General features: G+C 34.8%; 1 protein-coding gene across 5 annotated transcripts in view; it reads right to left on the bottom strand.

Moving 5' to 3' along the window:
- Nucleotides 1-24,952, bottom strand: part of hyd (E3 ubiquitin-protein ligase hyd) — a 680,323-nt gene that overhangs the window by 52,909 nt on the left and 602,462 nt on the right. For all 5 annotated transcript variants that reach the window (XM_090411567.1, XM_090411569.1, XM_090411568.1 and 2 more), the window contains 2 exons: nt 21,394-21,609; nt 5,829-6,057 (listed from right to left, as the gene is read on the bottom strand). In XM_090411567.1, coding sequence (XP_090267693.1) covers nt 5,829-6,057; nt 21,394-21,609 — 445 coding nt within the window. The remainder of the gene's footprint in view (nt 1-5,828; nt 6,058-21,393; nt 21,610-24,952) is intronic.

Below are 24,952 nucleotides of genomic sequence, written 5' to 3'. Positions count from 1 at the left end.
AAAAAGTGTGTGATTTCATCAAAGAAAACCAAAATCGCCCATGAGATTGATTGAAGATGAATTGGGGATTCCAAAATCAACTGTGCACAACATTTTTACCGAGAGTTTGGGCCTTCGTAAATTGAATTCGCGATTTGTTCCCCACAAGTTAACCGATGACCAAAAATGTATTGAATTGAACACTGCAATAAAACCCCATTAAAACCACTTGTAAGGACTCAAACTTCTTTGAAACGATCGTTACTGGTGACAAAACGTGGTGTTTTGAGTATGAGCCCGAAACAAAGCGTGATTGTGCTGAGTGGAGACTACCAGGAGAGGGGCATCCGAAAAAAAGTCGCTTGAAGAAATCAAGTTATGGCGGTGGTGGGCAGTAGATGGCGTTGATTCGTAGTAGAGGTTTGGTGTAGTGGTTGAGACAGTTGTAGGTATCCTCCCACGATGAGTCTTTGGACTCCTTGGAGGTGTCAGGAATAATAATAATAATAATAATAATAATAATAATAATAATAATAAAGACAATGCTGATTTGTTTCTATGATTCCAAGGGCATTATCCACAAAGAATTTGTTCCGCTTGGCCAAACAGTCAATGGTGAGTTTTATCTCGAGGTTTTGAAGCGATTGATAGTGAGAATTTGTCGCGTATGGCATGAATATCGTGATGCAGGCAGCTGGTCACTTTTCCACGATAATGCACCATCTCATTGTTCAAACATTGTGAGAGATTTTGAGCAAAAACCAAATTTGTGTGTTGGATCACTCACAGTATTCACCTGATTTAGCTCCCTGTGACTTCTTTCTCTTCCCCCTCGACCTCATTTGCCGATGAAAGGAAAGTGATACAACACCATTGAAAACATTCAAGCGGCAGTAACCACGAGCCTCAACAGTATCCCAAAAACCGATATAAAAAAACTCATTTAACGAATTAATTGAAAGTGCAAAACGCTGTATTGAAGTTGAGGGAGAGGAATGATTTTAATCGATATATTGATTAAAATCATTTATTTTAATCAATATATTGATTAAAATAAATGATTTGAATAATTATAATGGGACTGTGTTTTATTTTCTATCAAAAGTTCGGTTTTTCTTTTTGGAAAGAGGGTGTACAGTATATGACAAGATGCATATATTCATCTTGTCATTGCAATCTTTCCATAAAATATTTAATTAATTAGAGACAACACAATACATTTTTAAAGTACAGAATTTAATCACTCTTACTACTTAGGCAGTAAGAAATTTGTAAATTTTTAATCGAATACTTTTCAACCTGGTGATGTAAAAATAAATCTATATACAATTGCTCAATGTAATTATATATAGATTTTTAACATTAATACAGGGTAGATCATAAGTCAGTTCCCTCTTTCTCTGGCCTTACTTCTTTCAAGATGACGGTAATGCAATGACTGTCAGTGGGGAGTGATATCGGGCCATGAATGAAAATTTTGTACTCTCTAGTAGATCACAGATCTGAGATGTGATTTCAGAAAGATGAGGCAACTGCCCACACCAATAAAGCCACAATGGAACTCACCAAAAAATATGCCTTAGGTAACTGCAAAGGCGTATTTTTGATGAGTGATTTCCCAAAGATCTGTAATTAATTGGCTATTACATTCTATGGAACTGACAGCTCCTGACAATCCTATTGGGCTACCTGAAGGAAAAAGTGTATGTTGAAAGTTTTTCACTTGGTTATACTATAAATTAAGGATGGCAAGAAGTTATTTTCTTGGTTTCATTCTTTATCCAAGCGTGAGTAAACAAAGTTTGCATGTGAAGTCACTTCAGGACTGGGCTACTTGTATACAGAGGCTAATGACTTCACATTAACTGCCTTAGTGTCCCATAATATGAGGGTAGTCTGAAAAGTTCTCGGCCTAACATTTAAAAAACGAATTTGTAATTTCAAAATTATTTATTTTTTAACATAATCGCCCTTAAGACTAATACATTTATTCTAGCAATGCTCCAGCGCCATTATTCCATCCCTGTAGTGATTCTCAGTAAGATCTGCAAAATACCCATCTACAGCTGCAATCACCTCTTGATTCAAAGAAAAACGCTGACCAGTGAGAAAGAGTTTTAGTTTTGGGAAGAGATAGTAAAAGTCAGAGGGAGCCAAATCTGGGGAATAGGGTGGATGTTCCAACAATTCATAGTGCAGATCCCTTAATTTTCCCATTGCCAAAACACCTTTGTAGGCAGGTGCATTGTCCTGATAAAAGATGATTTTTTTCTTCTGCAAAATGGGTATTTTCTCAAGAATTATTTCGCCCAGTCTGGTTAAAAGATGGGAATAATATTCTCCGGTTATTGTTTTACCCTTTTCAAGATAATTAATAAACAAAATGCCTTTAGCATTACAAAACACTGATGCCATGACCTTTCCTGCTGATGGAACCGTTTGTCTTCTTTACTAAACAAACACACGTAACCATAGTAACAAGCTCATCATTATCATCATCAAATTCCTGCCATGTACCCTCAAGGGGTGTACAGGATATGATAGTACTACATGAAAAAAATTACATCATTACTAACTTCCTATCTCAGTAATAAGTTTTAATAAGTAAATATTCCATCCTAAGTATCATAGGATATCGTCAATACGGTTAATTCAAACAATACTAGGAATAATATACAGTTAGGGTGCATGATTACAATGGAATCCCAATGTGCGTGCAGTAGAGTGTTAGAGAATTAAATTAAAATATATCTGGAGAAAACAATAGATTCCATTAAAATAAGATAATATATATAAAATTATTTAACACAATTTTGTATGACAATTTCCCATATTTTAGGGATAGCAAGAATGTGATTATGGTTCTGAACCGTATAATACTCCACGGGTTTCATGGTACAATAAAATTTTGTCTTCTTTGGTGCTGAACAACCAGCTTCTGTCCACTGTTTGACTCCTGTTTATTAGATTCTGGTGTTTAATAGTGAATCCAAGTCTCATCCATAGTAATAAATCGACGCACAAAATCAGTTTTATTCTTGTTAAAATGTTCCAAGCACTGTTCAGAGATTTACATGCGAGTGCGTTTTTGACCTGCTGGGAGCAAGCACGGCACCCATCTTGCGCAAAGCTTTTTCATTTGCAATTCTTTATGCAAAATATATCCTACACGTTCTTTTGAAATGCCTATAGGCTAATTAATTAAATGCAGTTTGACTCGCCAGTCATCCAATACCATATCGTGCACTTAATGATTTCTGGTGTTGTTACACTTTTTGGATCATCTTCAAGGCTGGTACGGCTGTGTTTAACCTCGGCAACCCATTTCTTAATTCCCGAAAATGAAGGAGAAGAGTGCCCATAAACTTTTATGAACTTTGAATGAATTTATTTAGGCGTTAAACATTCTTTTACAAAGAATTTTATAACTGTACGATACTCAATTTTATCAATTTCAAGGGATACAAGACAATACTTTTGCTTCAGACAGCGGTATAAAACAAACTACTTCATAGAATCACTTGCAATTTCACATGGATGCTGATGACAGATGTACCAATTTCGAAAAAAAAAATTGTGCCAATAGTGTTGCCATCTATGGTGGAGGCTGAAAACTTTTCAGACCACCCTCGTACAGTGTACATATCCTTGTGGACATATATAATGGTATGCATTATGGTATGCATACCATTATATATTGAGGTCTCATCATTGGGAGCCAGACCCAGAAGTGATATGAAGGTTGAAGCATTGCATTATTGTATACTAAGGCAATTGATGCGAAGTCTTTAGCCTCTATATACAAGTAGCCCAGTCATGAAGCGACTTCACATGCAAACTTTGTTTACTTACACTTGGATAAAGAATGAAACCAAGAATATAACCTCTTGCCATCTTTAATTTATAGCATAATCAAGTAGAAAAACTTTCAAGATCTTTCTCTAATCCAGAGTATTTTAGTAATAAGGTGTGACACCTTTCGGCTATTTGTATATGGAAATATGACTCCTATATTACTTCAACCTTTGTACCACTTTTGAGACTTCAATAAAGGTTGAGACTGATTTGGGTAGTGTCACTTCCCATAATGCATATCATTATACATATCTCTAAGGATGTGTGCATTGCATTATGGGATACCAAGGCAACCGATGTGAAGTCATTAGCTTCCAAAAACAGGTAGCCCAATTGTCAAGTGACTTCAAGTACAAAGAATATAACTTCTTGGCATCTTTAATTTATGGAAAAGATGTATGTGAAAAACCGCCAGAAAACTGAACAGCTGAAGGAGAACATTCATACAGAAATTAGGTTGCTGTAGTCAGAAACACTAAAATAAATTACAGGTTCTGTAATTCATTATAATAAAAAATAAATAAAATAAATAAAGAAGTTATTAAATGTTTAAACTTCTTAGTGACTAATGGGCCACCCCGTATATTTTGCTGACAATTTCAAAATGAGGTGATCGTTATATCCTTTTCAGTGAGGTTGCAACACTGCAGTCTATCTCCTATCTAAGATATTTGTTTGTGTGATAAAGATTCAGTTCTCTCGCAAGATCGTTCAAGTCTGCTTGGTGTTATCAAATGAAATTTAAAAAAATCTGAATCCAGTTTATGAGACCATGATGATACTTTTTTGGTTTTTTAGGAAAGTTATTTTCATCCACAGTTCATGTTGCAAGCAGTTTGGAAACTGGCAAAAAACTATTATGAGGTAATGATCTTGCAGCTGATGGCAAGTATGGATATTTGATTAAGCAGAAACAGTGGAGATATCTGTTAAACAGAAGCAGCAACTATTTGCATGGTTTCCAGACTCCCTAAATACCAGTGGGAGAGCAAATGACATTAACCACCTTACCGGCCATTAAAGATCAAATATGCATCCCCAAAAGCTTCGTGTCCATCATAAATTTCAATGTAACATCAATGGTATTACAATTTTAATATGCACTTCACATCCATGGAAATGTGTACGTATATATACGTCCTGGCCGGTAGCGTGGTTAACGAATGTGTACATTCTAGTAAATGCTGCACACACCTAACACAATCTACCGGGGAGTCTAGCTTCGGTTCTGATCTCCTGCTTTCATCCAAAGTTAAAACACAGCTTTAATGATCAGAGTAGTGATTACTTATTTCACAGATTTTAATATTACTTCACCACACGCATGAAACAGCAAAATAAGTTTGCACTATGTGGACAGTTATAAGACAATGTTCAAGTGATGAATGGTGAGTCACAGAGGACAGGAAAATAAATAATAACAATAAAATAACAAACAGCTACTTCAGATGGCAATGAAAATTACACATTCTTCTGCAACATAAAATTATGAACTACATCAAAATACATTCCACAAAGTCACTTTAAATGTATGAAACCATACATAGTGATCACAGCATATTGATGAAGCACTTTCACTGAAAAAGTGACACATGCTCGTGACTTAATCCTTGCACACTTGCATAACTGGAATGAGTACAGACCTTGAAATGAAAGTCAACACTGATAACTTCTGCAAAACACAAAAGATGTTTTCTTAAACAAACAATGGAAGATGGAAATAACACGGATGTCATTTTTGTATTCAACACAAACATTATATTGTTAAAATCACTTATATCAGCATAGGAAAATTTCAATATTGTAAAATGTTATGGAGCATTCTTTATTCTATGCACCTCTGCTCATATAGAAATCTCCTATTTTGTTTTCCTATAGAAATATTACAATATTTCTATAGGGAAAAAATACTGTATAAAAGGTTACATAAATCAAAAACACTTGCTCATTCAATCTGTTTCATTTTTAAGTTATCGAGAAAAAAAAAATCTTACCTCTTCAGGACAAAGATCAATGCACAGTGTAAGATCTAAGGCAGCAAATATCGTGTTTGAATCTTTAGATTCGGCATCAACTACAACCTGTCTTAAGGATTCATAAAGTAATGGATCGAAGAAGGCCAAATCATGCCAGCCTATTCGACGGCCAAGAATGTACTTGATGACATGCCGATTAAGAAATATTGGACATAGTTCATTCTGTAGTAAACATAACCCCAAAACTCTTCAAAAAAACAAAACAAAAATTACTAATGGAAATATAATCAATAGGTATTTTAAACTTTAAAATTTTAAATATATATATACAAACCTGACAACTACTGTATAAAGATACCACATTCTTTTTTTTTTTTTTTGTTTCTTTCTTCTTTTTTTTTTTTTTAAATAACTGCACATATGAGAGTCTATTCAATCTATAGTATGTTGGTATCCAAAATGGGTAGAATTAAAGAAGAAACTTGTTAACTATGGATTTTGAAGAACTATAGAGTGCAATTGAAATACACAAAACAAAAGGATGTACGAAAAGCAGCGACAGAGAGAATGAAGAGGAAGAAAAATTTATGTTTGGAGTTGAACTACATGATAACAAGTTAAGTATTCTCTGTGTGTATTTTAGCAGATTAAAAGGAGAGCAGAAGAATCAGCTTGCCAATACTGATAAAGTTACCATGGAAATATCCATAGAAAATAAACACTGCTACAGCAACTGAACCTGTAGAAAGTGTAATGCATATGTTAAATTAATGGAGTGAAAAAAAAAGTACACTGAAAGAATTAAACAAAGGTTTAATGGCTAGAACTTTAAAAAAATATAATCTCTGTGCAGCTTTCAAACCCTATATAAAGCTAGCCACCCTTAACTGCCCTAAAAATCAACTCTGTTTCCTCTCAGTTCCAGATATACATGAAGGAGAATTCATTCCGATAATAGGGTAATCAATGTGTTTCATGGAATAAGTGTTTATTAGACTTGATTCTATGAACTGTGGGCATACAATATATATATATATATATATATATATATATATATATATATATATATATATGCAGGCTGTTCAATAAGTAATAAGACTAATTTTACTGTCGTGAAATACACCACTCATCATAATATTAATTTCTTTGGAATAAAGAAATGTTGCTGTCTGTATTAACAAAAGAGGTTGATAGATGGCGTATACGGGCTGATGTGCCAGAGTGTCACGTGACTAAACGCAAGCTTGTTTTGGCGCACCTACGAGCGATTAAATTTTGTGTGCGTTTGCAAAAATCGGCATCGGACAAGCTTATGAAGTTGTCGCCTTCTTGTTCCAGTCTTTCTTTCCATTCTGTGCACACATCCACTTGATGCTGCATTTGCTCTGGTGTCAAGAGTTTGGGAATCCATCGGGTGCAAACACGTTTCAGTCCCAAATGAGTGAACACTTCCCACAGAAATATTCAGGACAACATGCAGCTGGCATACTGTACTTCTGCAATCCTCCTTGATGATAATCGCTGCTGTGTTGATCATTGTCGCTGTGATGGACGTTGAAGGTCTTCCCTCACGTTCAAGATCTTCCACATTTTGCCTTCCTTCCTTAAAAGTTTCATGCCAGTGAAAAACACTTTCCTTCGACATTGCTTCATCGTGGAAAGCTTCGCATATCATGTTAAAAGTGTCGATGCCAATTTTTGCAAACGTACACAAAATTTAATTGCATAATGCTGTCCCAAGGACGCTTCCATTTCGACGACTGGTCAAGGTTCGTAGGCGCGCCGAAACAAGCTTGCATCTAGTCACGTAACACTCTGGCACATCATCCCGTACACGCCATCTATCAACCTCTTTTGTTAATACAGACAGCAACATTTCTTTATTCCAAAGAAATTAATATTGTGATGAGTGGTTTTGTGACAGTAAAATTAGTCTTATTACTTATTGAACAGACCTCGTATATATATATAGTTCTTTGTTCCTGCAACCTGTACTTTATGGTCAAACTGAAAGATATGACAACATTTGTCTTAGGAAATATAAGAAGTATAGCATCCACAGAAGGTGTCTCCTCTTAGGACTTCACTTTGTGTTTAATATCTTCTACTTATCAGTGTGCAAAATTACAATTCTCAGATTTAGAATCATTAAACCTGTGATGAATTCTTTCACTGTGCTGTTTTCATGCCATTAACCTAACTGTTTTCTTCTGAACTGAGTATATTAGAATTTTTTAAAAGCTCTAACAAGCACCATCCTAAATGTGAGATTAAAATAAAGTAACATGCCTTGAGTGAAAGAGGAAACCTAATTTTTTGTATTTTGAGAAGGCAGTAACATAGGATTAAGTTTTGCAAGCATTAAAATTAAGAAAGTTATTAAAAAAAACTACTGAAGTGATTCTGAAATTAGAATTTAGAGCTGTAAAAGAACATGTTTCAGATATTTGGTTTATTTATTTCATGCAAGGTTTCACAATTAGTTTATTTAATGGCTTTCAATCCACATCACAAGAATAATAAGAAAATAATTAATTAATTTGCTTATTTGCTGATTTTATACCAAGCATCATCAGAACACAAAAACAGTTCACCATAGTACGTGAACAGCAACAATTAGTTAATAGTGAGAACAGTTTAAAATTGTAATGGATAACACAAAGAAGTCTTAATTGATGCCATCTGTTGTTGGATAAACAGCAAATTAACAAGTATTAATATGATATTAAATTTTGATAAATTGATACAAACATCTTTGTTGAGGTTTGGGGAAGGTTTTTAAAGAGCTGTTGCTGATTTCAAATGCTTTTGTTTATTAACTGATTTTAGGAAGAATGGATGGCCAGCGTACATTGTTCTTCATGTCCTTTGGGAAAAATGTTTAATACATCATCTGATGTGTCATGTAGGGTTTTTAAATTCCTGACATTTTTTAATCTTCGGGAATAGGAAATGGCAAAGAAGTATCCATTTTTTACCCCCCCCCCCTCTAAAGGTGTTTGGTGGTTTTCTTTCAGTGATGCCCTTTTAACATAATTTCCCAGACAATTGGGTTCTCATTCAGTGGGTTAATTTTGGGAGTTATTTCTGGAGTAACACTGTAATAAATTGGGAAATTAATGCACTTCTCAAAATGCACTCAATATCTTAAACCATGGGTATGCAGAAATTATTGGATGGTGGAATAAACATATAGGTTTGTCTCCTTTGATATTTTCTTAGCTGCCACTCTCTCAGCATAATGAGATTCTTCAGTTCTTTTATCTTTTGCTTCTCTTTTCATCCTTCCTTCAAGAAATGCATGGACACTGCATCAGTTGACAGATTCAGGTTTCTTTGCAGAGTAAGATTTATTATCATGCTCTTTCCTATGGCATTGGGCATAGGTGGTAAGCCATGACAGACAATTTGGGCATGCCCACATTGTGGGTGTGAGGATTATTTGATACTGTCCCTCAGAAATGAAATTAATTGTGAGAAGACAAACATAAGAGTCAGTGATATATATTTCTTTTCTTTCAGCTCATGTGGTTTAAATTTTAGAATGGCCATATAGCTTTGTATTTAGCACAATTTAAAGGTTAGATACATACACAACAAGAGAATTGTTATTTACTGTTTTTAATCCTATAGAGAATGTGACTTTTGTCAAATTTGTTTAGAAGGATAAATTTTTATAGCTTGGGCTTTATCCTTTGTAATTTACAACATACTGGTTTTGAATTCAAAACCAGTATGTTGTAAATTAACTATCCATGGATAGAATATCCTAACCAACTAATAAACTAAAAGAAAAGTTGTTACAGTTGATCTATAGTTCGATGACTTGATTATTAATATAATAGGTTTCATACAGAGAAAGGGATCAGTCAAATTTGTTTAGAAGGATAAATTTTTATAGCTTGGGCTTTATCCTTTGTAATTTACAACATACTGGTTTTGAATTCAAAACCAGTATGTTGTAAATTAACTATCCATGGATAGAATATCCTAACCAACTAATAAACTAAAAGAAAAGTTGTTACAGTTGATCTATAGTTCGATGACTTGATTATTAATATAACAGGTTTCATACAGAGAAAGGGAGGGGATTGTAATGGGATCAAAGAATGTCATATTAAAGTGCAAATTTAAAAAAGGACTGTCTCCATGGCATTTGGGCAGAAATGTTTGGTATGTTACAGTAAGAGTTCACAGTGGATTGCAAGACTGGTTGGCAAAGCTAATAGCATCTTTGCTCCCCATGCTACACAACATGGGTTTCCATCCCACTGTAGCATGGGTGTTTGAGAATGTCTTTGAAGAGGCAGATGTTTATTTATTGCACATTGTGAGACAAATGCATCAGCTTACTGAAACCTGAAGTGGCTAGAAAAAGCATTACATTTGGTCTCTAGGCCAGAGTTCCTGGATTATTTGATCCCTAACACGCTGAAAATAATAAAATGCTAACGGTTTACAACAGTTCATGTCTGAAATGCCACACAAAAAAACTGGGCTAGCTCTTAGTTACGACATTCAAACATTGTTGTATTATCATTTCAAAAGCACACTAGTGTGGTAACTAATGCAAAAATATCTGTTATATATTTACCACTACATAATTAAGTTTAAATTATACATATTTTTGGTCGTAAAATGTTAAGAAATATAAGACTTATACATAAACTGACCATAGATGTTTAATTCGTACAATATTGCCTACTGGTTTGGCTAGTAACTGACTAGCTTTTTCAAGGCTTGCACAGTACAAAAAATTGATAAATGCAAAAAAAAATTTAAGAATACAAAAAAAAAAAAACTATGTGTGGAATTGAAAAAACGTCTCTACCCGCTACCACAAGCTGTAGCCAACGATATTAGATTCGAAAGCACGATTATCCTAGCAACAGCAAAACAACCAAAACTTAATACGACTCCATATGATAGGAGAACTATTTGGAACGTGAGGAAGAACAAAGAAATAATAATAACTAAAGTGGACAAAGGGAATGCCACCATCATCCTAAACACAAAAGACTATTTCAAGAAGATAAACGACTTACTATCAGACAGTTCCACATACAAAATCCTACCATGAAGAACCATAATGAGACAAACTTACTGATCCGTAACATGAATACTTGGCCTGAAGAACTAAAAAGAAAGCTTAAATCCTCACATCCCATTACTCCTAGACTGTATGGAGTGCCTAAAGTGCATAAGGAAGAAGTGCCACTTCATCCGATTGTAGATGAAGTGGCACTTCTTACCTATTGTCTAAGCACCTGGCTAACTTACTTGAGGGAAAAATCAGACAAACAGAGTCCTACATAAAAAATTCTCGACAATTTGTTGACAAACTTAAAAACGTGAAGATAACACAAACAGACATAATGGCCAGTCTAGACGTAGTATCCTTATTCACGAATGAACCAGTAGAAGAAGTCATGAACATTATCAAAGATCTCTTTCCTGCTGATATTACAAAGATGTTCAAGCACTGCCTACAATCAAATTTCTTCAAAGTTAACAAAAAGGTATACCAACAATTAGAAGGCCTAGCCATGGGAAGCCCTCTGTCACCACCATGTGCAGACCTTTTCATGGAGAAATTTGAAAATGAAATCTTCACCAACATTACTCCTAAACCTTCAATATGGTGGATGATATCTTCATCATATGGCAGGACAACATGGAAAACCTACATATGTTTGTCAATAGAATCAACTCACTCCACAATAAAATCAAATTTACTCTAGAAGTAGAAAACAATGAACAACTACACTTCTTGGACATACTAGTTAAGAGACAAGATAACAATTTCAAACTGTCCATTTACAAAAAACCTACGGACACTGGACGATATCTACATTACTCTTCAAACCATCATAAGTCACATAAACAAAGCATCATTCACATGTTGAGAAATCGAGCCAGAAACTTTATCTCCGATGATGAAGACGTTCAGACAGAACTGTCCCAAATCGCTATGACTATCGCAAAATGGTTATCCTCGAAACATCATCAACAAATTGCTATACAAAGATAACCAACAAGAAAGAACAGTCTCCCAGCAAATTTCAACAGCAGTCATCCCCTTTATGGGTTCAATTTCCACCAAAATTGTGAGATTGTTAAAAGCCCATAACATCAGGGTTGTATTTAAACCAACTACTAGCATCAGACAGGTTCTAAGATCTCCTAAGGACAGTGTTCCATTTTATAAATATCCAGGTGTGTATAATATTCCATGCACGTGCGGTCTTTCCTACATTGGACAAAACTTCGAGAAGCCTGGAAATAAGACAGAAAGAACATGCTGCCGATGTAAATCACAACAGAACGATCACCTCCGGTTTAGCACATCACTTTTCAACTTCGAACCACACTATAGACTGGGATAACAGCTCTATGCCCTACGTAGTTGATGATTACAGACATCAATTATTCAAAGAAGCGGCAGTAGTGCTATGTACAGGCAGCAACCTAAATGGAAATCAAGGGCCATACTGAACGATACTCGGAAAAATCTAATTAATTCCCTCAGTTCAACAGAACTACAGTACGCGAATAATCATATTAAGCGTTTGCATGTAACGCGTGTTCATGATACTTAGTAGAAAGTCACAATTCATACAGACATGTCATGCGAACGTGTTACCTTAGCTACCTAACAGGTACTAACGTTTTTTATATTCTTAAACCTTTTTTGCATTTATCAATGTTTTGTACTGTGCAAGCCTTGAAAAAGCTAGTCAGTTACTAGCCAAACCGGTAGGCAATATTGTACGAATTAAACATCTATGGTCAGTTTATCTGTAAGTATTATATTTTTTAAAATTAAGTTTACAATATTTTTATTTTCCTATTAACAATTTTCTTTCAAATTAATCAGTTACTTTGCCAATATTGTCAGATCTTACATTTAGGTTTTCAAAAGCACTATTAACTGCATCAAGCAACCTAGATCTTGGTTCCCCTGTGGGTCTTTTTCAGCCGTCCTCGCATTAAACACCTGTTTTACTAGCCTATCTTCTCCCAATCTAATAAACTGTTGAATACTTACAAGGTTGTTTCTAATATCATAAATTTTAAACATAATAATTTTGCCATTAGTGATATCTGTAAACTCCATACTTTCTTGTAAAATTTGCATATCTGCATTTTCTACTCTTTGATCAACTGTTTTACTTCTAACTTCATCTCAGATGCATAAAATAAACTTGGTTTGAACATTGTCTTATACTACTGATTTAGCATTTTAGCCAATTTCTCTCTTATTCTATACAAGTTTTATTCAACTAGTTTTCTATCATATTAGCTTTGCTTATTCTACTAGCTATTTCCATGTTTATATTTATATTATTTCCATTTGTATATTTATGCACTCATGTGGGATCTGATTTGATATGATTATTAATTGACTTAAGGAATTCACAACGTATAATAGATTATAAATTAAATTAAACTTTAATATATATTTCCAATTTTTCGGCAATGTGACGTCACGTTGCCATTTTCAATGAACTTACAATAAAGATATGTGCATGCAGGCACTACATACAGTAAATGAGGATGAAGTAGAAAGCTATCGTTTCTCCTAAAAGTTCTGATGGTGGCCCCTAGCAAGCTATGTAGGTATTCTTGGCCGTTGGGCTGGAGGTCTCATGATGTATGTCTCCCAAATTTAGGGCAGTCTCATGCAACCAAAGTTGCTGAGGTTTGGCATGTTCCTTAGGGCTGAGGCCATGAGAAGTCTTTCAAACTTGGATTTTCTACGGTGTATTATTGTGGCTTTCTTCCACCGTATTCTGTGGCGTGTATCCAGAGCAAGGTCTGCAAGACCAGAGTGGCTGTACTGGTGAAAATGGATGTAGTCCTTGTGTTCTGAAATTCTGATATTCGCTGTCCTGCCTGTTTGGCCAAAGTAGGACAGCTTATAGCTGCAAGGGACCTGGTATACACCAGGTAGGTCTAGGGGAAGTGGGGAGTCATCCTCATTTACTTTATGTAGTGCCTGTGTGCACATGTCTTTATTGCAAGTTCCTTGAAAATGGCAATGCGACATTGCCGAAATATTGGAAATAGATGTTAAAGTTTAATTTAATTTATGTAATCTATTGTATGTTGTGAATTCCTTAAGTCGATTAATAATTATGTATAACCAGCGTATAAGCCTTTCTACGAGGATTTGATATGATAAAGTTAAGAAATACACTAGCACAATCAACAGAGGCATCGGATCTTGAACCATCAGTATACATGGGAAGAAAATCAGTGTTCTGTGTGTATGTATTAATTAATTAATTACATGCAGACAGATGATGGAATTTGAAACTTTCTTAGTTGGCAGTGTGTGAGGATGCAGGATGAAGTGCAAATCTACCAAGAAAGAATGGTGTGTTATATTTGGTGGGTAGTGTTGCCAAGATTCATGCCAACAACTTGCATAATCTCTTTAATGCACATGCAAAAGAGACTATGATATTCTGATGCATGCATCTGAAATTCAGCATCTGAAATAGATACTATTCATGTATCTAGCTCATGTACTCTGGAAGAGATGTTATTTATAAGGCAAGGTTAAGAAACATGTTTCTGTTGTAAGTGATACAGCCAGTTCACTTGCTTCAACATAAAGACTCTGAGTGAGTGATGTATGAAAAGCACCAGTAGCTATCTGTACACTCTGATGATGGGTGGGATCCAACCATCACAGGCCGAACCATAGAACTGAGACCCATAATTCAGCTTTATATGTATAAGCACACAATAAAAATGAAGCAATGAAGATCAATCCACACCTCCATTCGGTAGAGGTTCGAATGCAAAGGAGATTCAATGCTCTCTTGCACTTTTCTCTCAATAGATAAATGTATGCACGGAATGCAAGTTTTCTATCAAAGATGAGTCCAAAGAACTTAGCTTCTGTTGCTACTGGAATAATACTTTATCCCATTCTTAACTCAGGATCTGGGTCAAGAGTGCATTTTCGGCAGAAGTACATAGATAATTTTTTTTCTATTGAAAACTTGAAACCATTGTTAAGAGCCCATGGAGAGACATGATGAACTGCTTGTTGAAGCTATGTTTCAACTATCCTCATGATACAAAAGTGACAGTAAATAGTGAAATCGTCAACACATAGAGCCCTGTCCAGCGAAAGGAAGCTGTTCAGTGACTAATTTCGGTAGCAAAGAGTGTCACACTTAAGACAGAGCCCCGGAAAACATCCTCTTCTTGATTATGTCTGAGATGGCATACTTCACACTCAGACTGGAAAACTTGGTTAGACAGAAGTATTTAATAAATAAAGGAATGTGTCTTCTGAGACCTAGGTTACAAAGGTCTTTTAACATGCCATAAAGACCGTGTCATAAACTTTTCCAAGTCAAAGAACACCGAAACCAGATGTTCTCATTTCAAAAATGGTCTCTTATACATGTTTCTAAACAGACTACAAAATCCCTCTGATACACAGGATTTGTATCAGAGAGAGAGAGAGAGAGAACTCTTGTTTTCTAAATACCATAGAAGATAGCTGGTCAGAATGATAGATAGGTCGATAACTGTTTGCTTACTTTGGATTCTTTCCTGGTTTTGGGATGGCAATGATGCCAAAAATGTGGAAACTCTTCCTCTGAAAGTATTCTGTTATATAGTAAGAGACAGAGATCCAGCGCATGTGAGATGTTTAACATTTCTGTATCTACCTTTCATCTTATAGATTTTACCCCAGTTTCTGCACTGATTGTTTGATTAATCAATAATGTAAATTTAATCTAGGAAGTATTTTTGACTCTGATGTCTTTGGCATGAGCACATTTAAATGATAATAAGTTTGTTGTAGTAGGATATCTATGAAACATATCACATGCTCTATCATGATTTTTTAGGCTGCTTGGCACTCTCAGTTCCACCAAGGTTTGGATGGAGTGGAAATAGGGATGATGTTTTTTGGAATTGCTCCAGTGGCTACATGGATAATACAATCTGTGACACATTTCATTGCTTCAGTATTAAATTTTGCAAGATGGAAAAATGTATTCTAGTCTGAATGGTCCATTTTCCAAATGGATATCCATGTAGGAACACCAACTGAAATATTATGCTATGTACATATTTCAGTAATGTATACATAGCATAACATTGATGACTCCTGTGAGTGCATAGTACAAATAGCAGGAAAATGATTGTTTCCATAGACGTTTTTTTCTACATTTCACATGAGCAGAGTAAAAATGGCAGGGAAGCAGACTGTTAAGATCTACTGCAAAATAAGAGTGGGTAGCTACATGGAAGAAGATATCAAATCTATTATTAAGAAAAGAGAGGTCATTATTGTTTAACATTCACTCAATGATGCGACCTCATCCATTTGTATTGGCACTATCCCACAGAACATAAGTGTCCATCAAAATCACCCATGAGAAGTATAGGCTGAGGCAGTTGCAATCACTATAGCTTCCTGAGCAAAGGAGTATGATTACCCACCAGGATAGTTACTCCACCACGAGCAGAACAATCTCCAGTTCTGTCCTTGCAAACAACAGTGAAATGCAATAAGGTGGATTCATAGCTGGATTTCAATGTTTCCTGTAAGACAGAAATAGAAGGGCTGGTGTTTCAGCAGCAGGACCTTGATATCATCAGTATTCTGGCAAAAACAATGACAGTTCCACTGTAAAAATTTTCCTATTATTTTCACTTTGTAGACTTGTACAATTTCTGAGAAGCTGAAGGCTTACCTTTGAACAGGTCTACACGTATCAATTGGTTTTGGGAAGTAAGTATCAATGGCCAGAATGTTCAATACATTATTTGTTATGTTTAACTTATTTTAACTTACTCAGCCCTGAAAAACTTTCTGAACCTCAACAAATTTGGGTGCATGAGACTGCCCCAAATCATCAATCCTCAGATCTTCAGCCCAATGGCTAAGAGTACCCAATTTAGTCCACTAGGATGGCCGTGTAGGACTTGAGGACTCACTCTGATTGCTTTCCTTCAGCCTCATTTGTCCAGTGTTAGTGTCTGTGCACATATCACTTTTTTGTGATCCCTAATGATGGCAATGTAACATTGCTGAAATATAGGAAAGTATTAAATAACATTTTTATAATTAACTGGACAATGAGACTTATTTGTGCCTATGGTCCCACAGAAGGTTCTACTAAGGTAGAAATGGAGGAAGCATCTGACACAATGAAAAAGGAAAAGTTGGTCCTTGTTGGGGATCTAAATAGCAGAGTAGGAAATGATTGTCAGACATACAAAAATATATCGGGAAAATTTGGAGAAAAGAGCAAAGCTAATAATAATGGCAAATATTTGTTGGATTTCTTCTCAGGACATGGACTGGTTACTACTAACACCATGTTCCAACATAAAAATGTGCACAAATTCACATGGAGAAAAGAGGCAAGAAATAAGAAAAGTCTCACTGACTATGTTATTGTTGATAGTGATGTTTTCTCCCTGGTGCAGGACACCAGACTGTACAGAGGATTTGAAATTGGAAGTGATCACTATTTAGTCTTGAGCAGGATAAAATGGAATTTCATATCGAAAAGAATGACATGTAAGAAAGTTTTAAAGCAAATAAAAGTTGAGCATCTTTCAGATGTGAACTGTAGACTAAAATACACTAAGATTATTGAAGGAAAAATGAAAGAGTTTGAAAACAGGAACCAAACCTTGGATATTCAGAGGCAAGCCTTGAAGAAAACCCTGATTGATTCAGCTAGAGAAGCATGTGGTGAAGTTGTCTGCAAGGATAGAAAAATTAGAACTCCATGGTGGACACAGGAAGTTAAAGAGGCAATGAAGGAAAAGAAGAAAGCATATCAAAAGTTCCTGGCAAATATGTCAGCTTGTGCTCTTAGAGGAATACAGAGACAAATGTAAGAAAGCTAAACACTGTGTGAAACTAGCTAAACAAAAGTCATGGGAGACTTTGGCAAGAACATGAAAATAAATATCAAGAAGGTGGTAAAATATTTTGGAGGTTGTTGAAGAAGCTTAGAAATGGAGGAAAGAATATTGTAAACGGAGTTAGAGATGATAAAGGTGATATGAAAACGGAAGAAAAAGATATCCTTGAAGTATGGAGTAATTACTTTGAAAAATTGCTAAATGAAACAAGCAGGTGACAGCACAGTGGTAAAAAACACTGACCAGGTATGCAGTCAGGAATACATATTACTTGAAGTAGAAAAAGCCATGAAAGGCTTGAAATGTGGAAAGGCTGCAGGAGTAGATGATATTCGACCAGAAATGCTGAAATATGGTGGTATAAGAGTCTTACAGTGGCTGCACTGTATAGTTCAGAAAGCCTGGACAGAGGGATGAATTCCCGATGATTGGAGTACAGCTCTCATAGTACCCATAAATAAAAAGGGAAATAAAACTGAATGTGAGAATTACAGAGGTATTTCCCTACTGAGTGTTCCTGGCAAGATCTATGCAAGTATACTTGAGAAACGGCTGAGAAGAATTGTGGAAGAAAAACTTGGCGAAGAACAAGCTGAATTCAGGCCAAACAGAGGCTGTCAGGATCAGATCTTCACTTTACGACAAATAGTCGAGAAAGCATGGGAATATAACAAAGATCTGTATTTAAGTTTTGTCAATTTGGAAAAGGCATATGACAAGTTCCCAAGAGAGAAGCTGTTCAATACGCTACAGTTATATGGTGTCGATGGAGCATTATATCAAGCAATACTTAGTCTTTATTTGAGTTGTAAGTCAGCAATTAGAATTGAAGGAAGTACAGGAAGATGGTTTAATGTTAAATCTGGTGTGAGACAAGGATGTACATTATTCCCTCTGCTTTTCATTATCTATATGGATCACATTATGAAGGAAAGTGGTATTAAACATGATATCAAAATTGGAGATGTTAATGTCAGCTCTTTGCTTTATGCAGACGATGTTATACTTATCAATAATCCGTTACGAATCTGCAAGATTCCTTGACTAAATTGAATAACTGTTGTAATAGATATGGTGTGGTCAGCAATAAAAAGACACAGATAATGAAAATAGGCAGAATCGTTGAAAATGTCAACGGCATTGTGAACGGAGAACCTGTGGCACAAGTAAAACATTTCAGCTACTTAGGCACGATTTTTAGTGAAGATGGTAAATTAAATATGGAAATAGACAACAGATCAATAAAGCTGGTATAGTAGGAAGTCAATTGAATAAATTCATATGGAATAAGAGAGAGAAATTAGTCAGAATACTAAATTAGCTGTATACAAGACAGTATTCAAACCAGTTTAAACTTATGGATCTGAGAGCTGGATCAGAAATAAAACACTTGACCAAAGACTAGAGACCACAGATATGAGAATCCTGAGAAAGATTAGAGGCATGAACAGATGGCAATATCATATTAAAAATGAGGATATTAGGAAAGAACTTGACATTGTCAGCATCCAGGAATGCGTTAGCAGAGCTAATCTCAGGTGGTATGGTCATTTAAACAGAATGGGTGAGAAAAGATTGGCAAAACAAGTTTTCTCTGCCAGGTTTGCAGGAAAAAAGACCCAGAGGAAGACCAAGATATAGGTGGATTGATACGGTACAAAGTGCCTTAGGTGACAGAAATATAAGATCTGATAATATTGGAGTCTTGACAAGTAACAGACTGATCTGGAGGAAAATTGTAGATAGGAAGTTAGTAATGATGTAAATTTTTCATGTGGTACTATCATATCCTGTATACCCCTTGAGGGTATATGGCAGGAATTTGATGATGATAATGATAATTAATATTTTAGTATATGTTGTTATTTTTGAAAGAAAAAAAAATAGTTATTAGGTATAATATTTCAAATAGCTTGGAAAAGTAAATTTTCAGCCATTAAACTTCCATATTTAACACACCATCAAAATTGAGTGCACCACTATTGAAAAATTTTATTGAGAAAACAGAAGTGTCAAAATCCACATCTCCTTCCTAACACATGGGAGTGAGTCTTGGTATCTTAAAGAAGAACATTCTGATCTTTCTTTCCATTGAAAGAAAGATGAGAGCAGAAGAGAATGCAATGTTTGACAGTCAGAAACAAAATAATCAGAGCTCTGAATTACACAAGATGGATGTGCATAGAGGATGGAGGAAAAGATATCTGCAAAATGGATAATGAGATGTAAAGGACAAAGACTCAGAAAACCATTCTGGCACAAAAAAGGACTGTAAGACTTGGTCAGACAGTTGTCCAGAAGATCATGGTGGAATCTTGTACAATAAGATTAACTATTGTTACTGTAAACCATACCCCATAAGAATACACCCACCTACACAAAAGAAGTGAATGTAGCAAATTTCCACTAACACTAAACAGCAATAGTGAGGTCTGCCAGTTACTGCTGGTTTATCTGGTGTGGGTGTACATTGAAGCACATTTCATAATTACTGTAAGTAACTATTACATGTGCTTCAGTGCATACCCACAGACCGTAAGCACAATGTTTTGTGTTTGGGATTACAATAAAAAAAAACTGATTTTATTGATTTGTTTCCTCTTCCTCATTTCAAATTTTTCCACATTTGGAAAAATTTTCTTCTTTTTTTTTTATTATTTTGGAGTCTGTGATTTCACTTACAAAAAGTTGCATTTAAAAATAACATATATTTAAATATAAAGAGCTAATAAGCTTCAATTCGGCAACAAAAACATTATTTAAATTAAGGGGATATTAAATCCCACATTGTTTTAAAACCGAATAAGAAACTCAAAGATTGGAATCAGAGAGTTTCTTGCCGAATATAGTATAGTAAACTATAAAGTATCGGCGATCACTAAGCGTCCGCTAAATGCAAGTGACCCTAGCACGTAGTGCCATACCGGAAATCTTGCAGCAAAGTCGGTAAAGTTCTGATCACTATTCTTAGGTATTTCCCATAATGTAAAAACACATTTCCTAGGAAATGTATGCTGTTATTACATTATGGTGGGGAGGTCACTACCCAGACTGGTTTCAGCCTTTTTTGAGGCTTCATCCGTGAGTAGCTAGACCAAGTTAATACCAAAGTGTATAGCGAAAAGAACTTATACTCTTCCATACGAGTTTCCAAACAGGTGCAACCATTAAGTTACTTAAATATAAAGAGCTAATAAGCTTCAATTCGGCAACAAAAACATTGTTTAAATTAAGGGGATATTAAATCCCACATTGTTTTAAAACCGAATAAGAAACTCAAAGATTGGAATCAGAGAGTTTCTTGCCGAATATAGTATAGTAAACTATAAAGTATCGGCGATCACTAAGCATCCGCTAAATGCAAGTGACCCTAGCATTTCCTAGGAAATGTGTTTTTACATTATGGGAAATACCTAAGAATAGTGATCAGAACTTTAACGACTTTGCTGCGAGATTTCCGGTATGGCACTATGTGCTAGGGTCACTTGCATTTAGCGGACGCTTAGTGATCGCCGATACTTTATAGTTTACTATACTATATTCGGCAAGAAACTCTCTGATTCCAATCTTTGAGTTTCTTATTCGGTTTTAAAACAATGTGGGATTTAATATCCCCTTAATTTAAACAACATATATATATATATATATATAAATGAACAGAACTTACCTGCCAACATTTCTGAAGGCATTTAACCTTTCTGTAGTACATTTTCCCTGCCTAGGAGAATAAAATCCCCGTTTACCAGGCTGATAAAACAAAGAAGAATTATCTTCCAAATCGTCTTCATCTTCACCATCACTACGGCGGGATGATCCACTTCTCCGAGCTCGTTCACCCAGATTGAAGACATCAAGATCTGATAGAGTCTCTGATGTAGAATCCCTAGAAGAGAGTAAAACAGTGTATAATTAAAAGTTCATATACTTTACTTTTAAAAGCATCTCCCCTGTGAATGATCATTCCAGGATCCTTCTTGCAAATGTCTGGCCTTGCATCATCTCTGTAACTTCCCTTTTTCTTTTAAGTCAAGGCTGCCTTTCTTCTCTTACTTTTCTTCTTGGTAGAGGTGGTGACAAATTCATCACTTATTTGGCTGTCTCTCCTGGGGAGATCTACTGAACATTCCCATACCTCTGTAAAGATCGACATTCCTAGTAGTCCACAACATTTTCTCGTAAATTCACTCTTTTCATAATGGTCTTAGTCTGACCTTTTTGAGGGTGAGACATACTCCACTGTAGACTGTCTATCTCCAGCTTTTAGATAATTTCGCTATCAAATTATGAACCCTCAACAGTTATACATGTACAGAAGTAACTAGCACAGTTTGTCAACAGAACTTGGCCAATAAAATTTCTATATAAAGATTCTCAAACCAAATTAGTATTTTTCATTGAAAAAAAAAATTTTTTTTTTTTGCTTTTCTTTTGACTGAATTTTATTCTTCAGTGTTTTAAGCCTATTGTGAAATGCATCTCAAACAAAACTACTTAGCTGTTTTTCTGATTTATGATTTATTAATGGTGTATGTTAAATACAATGGTTCTTTCATAAAAGTAACTTATTTTATACAATCCTCACTTTTTACATGTGATTGTTTACTTTCAGTTTTTGGAAACTTTTTGAATTTATACTAAGACTACTGATAAATTTTAAGTGCAGTAGATTAATATACAGTTGAAATAGTAAGACGAATCATGTCTTCAGTAATGTATGCATAGCATAACATTGATGTAACTGATATTTTATGTGTGTCGTGTGCCAATTTGCACTGAATAACCAGTCTTTTATGAAATAATCGCAGATGATCACAGCACTGCTGAGTAGTATTATATCATTGTGAAGACATTGGTGTAAAAAACATAGATGAAGAATGCCAACTGAGGTGACTAATAGAAACTGTTTTGTTAAAGAGTAATTTATTTGTGCCCAGATGAAAAGTGTTCCATCTACTTAATATAAAATAAATGTGGTAGCTGTATATGACCTTCATTAGTTTTCATGTAACTTACGTGTCATATGTGGCTACTGAGTTTATTATATATTAGAAAGAAGGAACACATCTATTCATCAAAAATGCAAGCATATAAAAATTCTTTTACTAGAGCATGCTTGGTTTGGTTTAATTTTTATGATGCATTAACAGCTGAGGCTATATTGCACCAAGCCAGCCTGGTTGACTGAGTGGTTAGTGTACCCACTCCTCCAACCAATAGGTTGCAGGTTCGAACCCTGCTGTGGGCATTGATGTTTGTGATTGTCTTTAGGTGGGAGACAAATTTCATCATCCAGTGTGACCACCACCCTACTTATTGGAGGCCTGAAGAAGCTTGAAAAAGTTCCATGTTTGATCTCTAGAGCAGGGTTTCTGGACTATGTAAAAATAAATTTAAAAAAAAAATTACAAGAATATATAAAATTGAAAAAAAGTAAAAAAAATCCTTAGCCCACCCACTACAAATGTACCATATGTTTACTAATAACCTTTTGTGGGTGGAACCTAAGAAAATTTGTCAATTTTCTTAGGAGAGAAACCATTATTAATAAAAGTGCTGAGAGTATTAAAATCTCAATTTTTAGAAAGCCTACTCATACTGATAGATAAAGTCATGCTTCCTCCCATCACCACCCCCCCCACAAAAATTTGGTATTATTTCCACCTTAGCTCACCGAGCCAAATCTTTACTTACAGAAGAAGCAGAAATTGAAAATGAACTCCTTTTTCTTAAAAAGGAGTTCATTGCCACGTTCTCTTTAGTTAACTCAGATGAAGGCCGCCAACACATTGTGAACTGGACTCAAACTTCTAACACCCATATGTGCTATGATGAGCTCAAGAGAAAGATTGTCAAATCTAGAGAAATTTCTCTAGATTCTTCCCATATCAACAACAGACTAAGTTTCAATCTCTCTGATGCACACATTGCCTCTGTTCCGTATTGACGCACTCGCGACAGCGCACAGTCTACGTTTATCTGGAACGCAAGCTTGCATTTTGTTTTCAAACACATTACTATCTTTTTGTACTTGTTCTGTTAATGCAATTTTAAGTCTCTGTAATTCTTTATATATTTCTTTGATTGTGATACCTGAAGATGTTGATCAATTCAATGAAACTAGTAGTATCTTTTCAAATGTACCATGTCATCTTTTTATCTTTCGGTCATTAAAGCTTTTTAATATTTCCAACCGAGTAAAAATGAATTATAAAAAAAAAAAAAAAAAAAAAAAATATATATATATATATATGTTGAAGAGTATCGGTGATAATCCACTTCCTTGGATGAGACCTCTATTGGTTTTAATTTTTTCAGTTGTTTCATTATATTTTTAATTTTAATATAGCTTTCTTTATATTTGCTATAAAGTAAATTATATTTGCTATTGCTTTTGTGGTTTGAGGTGGAGCTTTCAATTCATACAGTATATAAATCAATCAGTAGAACGAAATCAATTTTATTCTACTGATTTGATCATATGCTTTCTCATAATCTAGGAAGGCCATATATGTTGGCAGGTTAAATTCTATTCCTTTTTCTATAATTTGTTTGAGTGTAAATGTGGGATCTGTGCAAGATCTTCCTTTGCCAATAATTCCCTCAGCCCATGGTGTTAATTTACTTTTAATATATCTAGATATATTTTATAGCATGTATTTAATAAGGATATTACTTTGTAGTTTCCGCAATCCTTTCTATTTCCTTTTTTGAACATGTTTATGACTACTGCTGTCTTCCATTCTCGTGGTATTTCCTTCTTCCCATATTCTGTTTAGAAATTTAATCAATCGTAATTGAAATGGCTTAGAGCTGTATTTGTATAGTTCTGAATTTATTCCATTTTTTCCTGTAGATTTTCTATTTTTTTTTTAGATCATTTAGCTGTATTGGATCTTCATTTGTTTCTTGATTATTACTTGTTTTATTTCAATTTGATTATTATTATTTAGAAGATAGGTGTAGTGATTGGTCCATTCTTTTGTGGAGGAGCTTTCTAATTGTAGATTATCTGCTGTTTCTTGAGTCATTTTTTTAATGATTTTATAGCTCGTTAGTTGAGGTCCATTTATGTCATGCTCTAATCTTGATACAAATTTTTCCCAATCTTGTCTTCTGATTTTCCTTGTTCTTCTATATTCTATTTCATTTCCTATTCTTCTGTCATTTAACCATTTAATGTACATTTTTTTTTTCTTTCTTACTAACGATTCTATTTCTGGGTTCCA

Source organism: Typopeltis vanoorti, chromosome 21, assembly GCF_054136105.1.
Source record: "Typopeltis vanoorti isolate ZY-2024b chromosome 21, IOZ_Tvanoo_1.0, whole genome shotgun sequence".
Taxonomy (NCBI): domain Eukaryota; kingdom Metazoa; phylum Arthropoda; class Arachnida; order Uropygi; family Thelyphonidae; genus Typopeltis; species Typopeltis vanoorti.
This window is presented reverse-complemented; position numbering and strand designations above follow the sequence as displayed.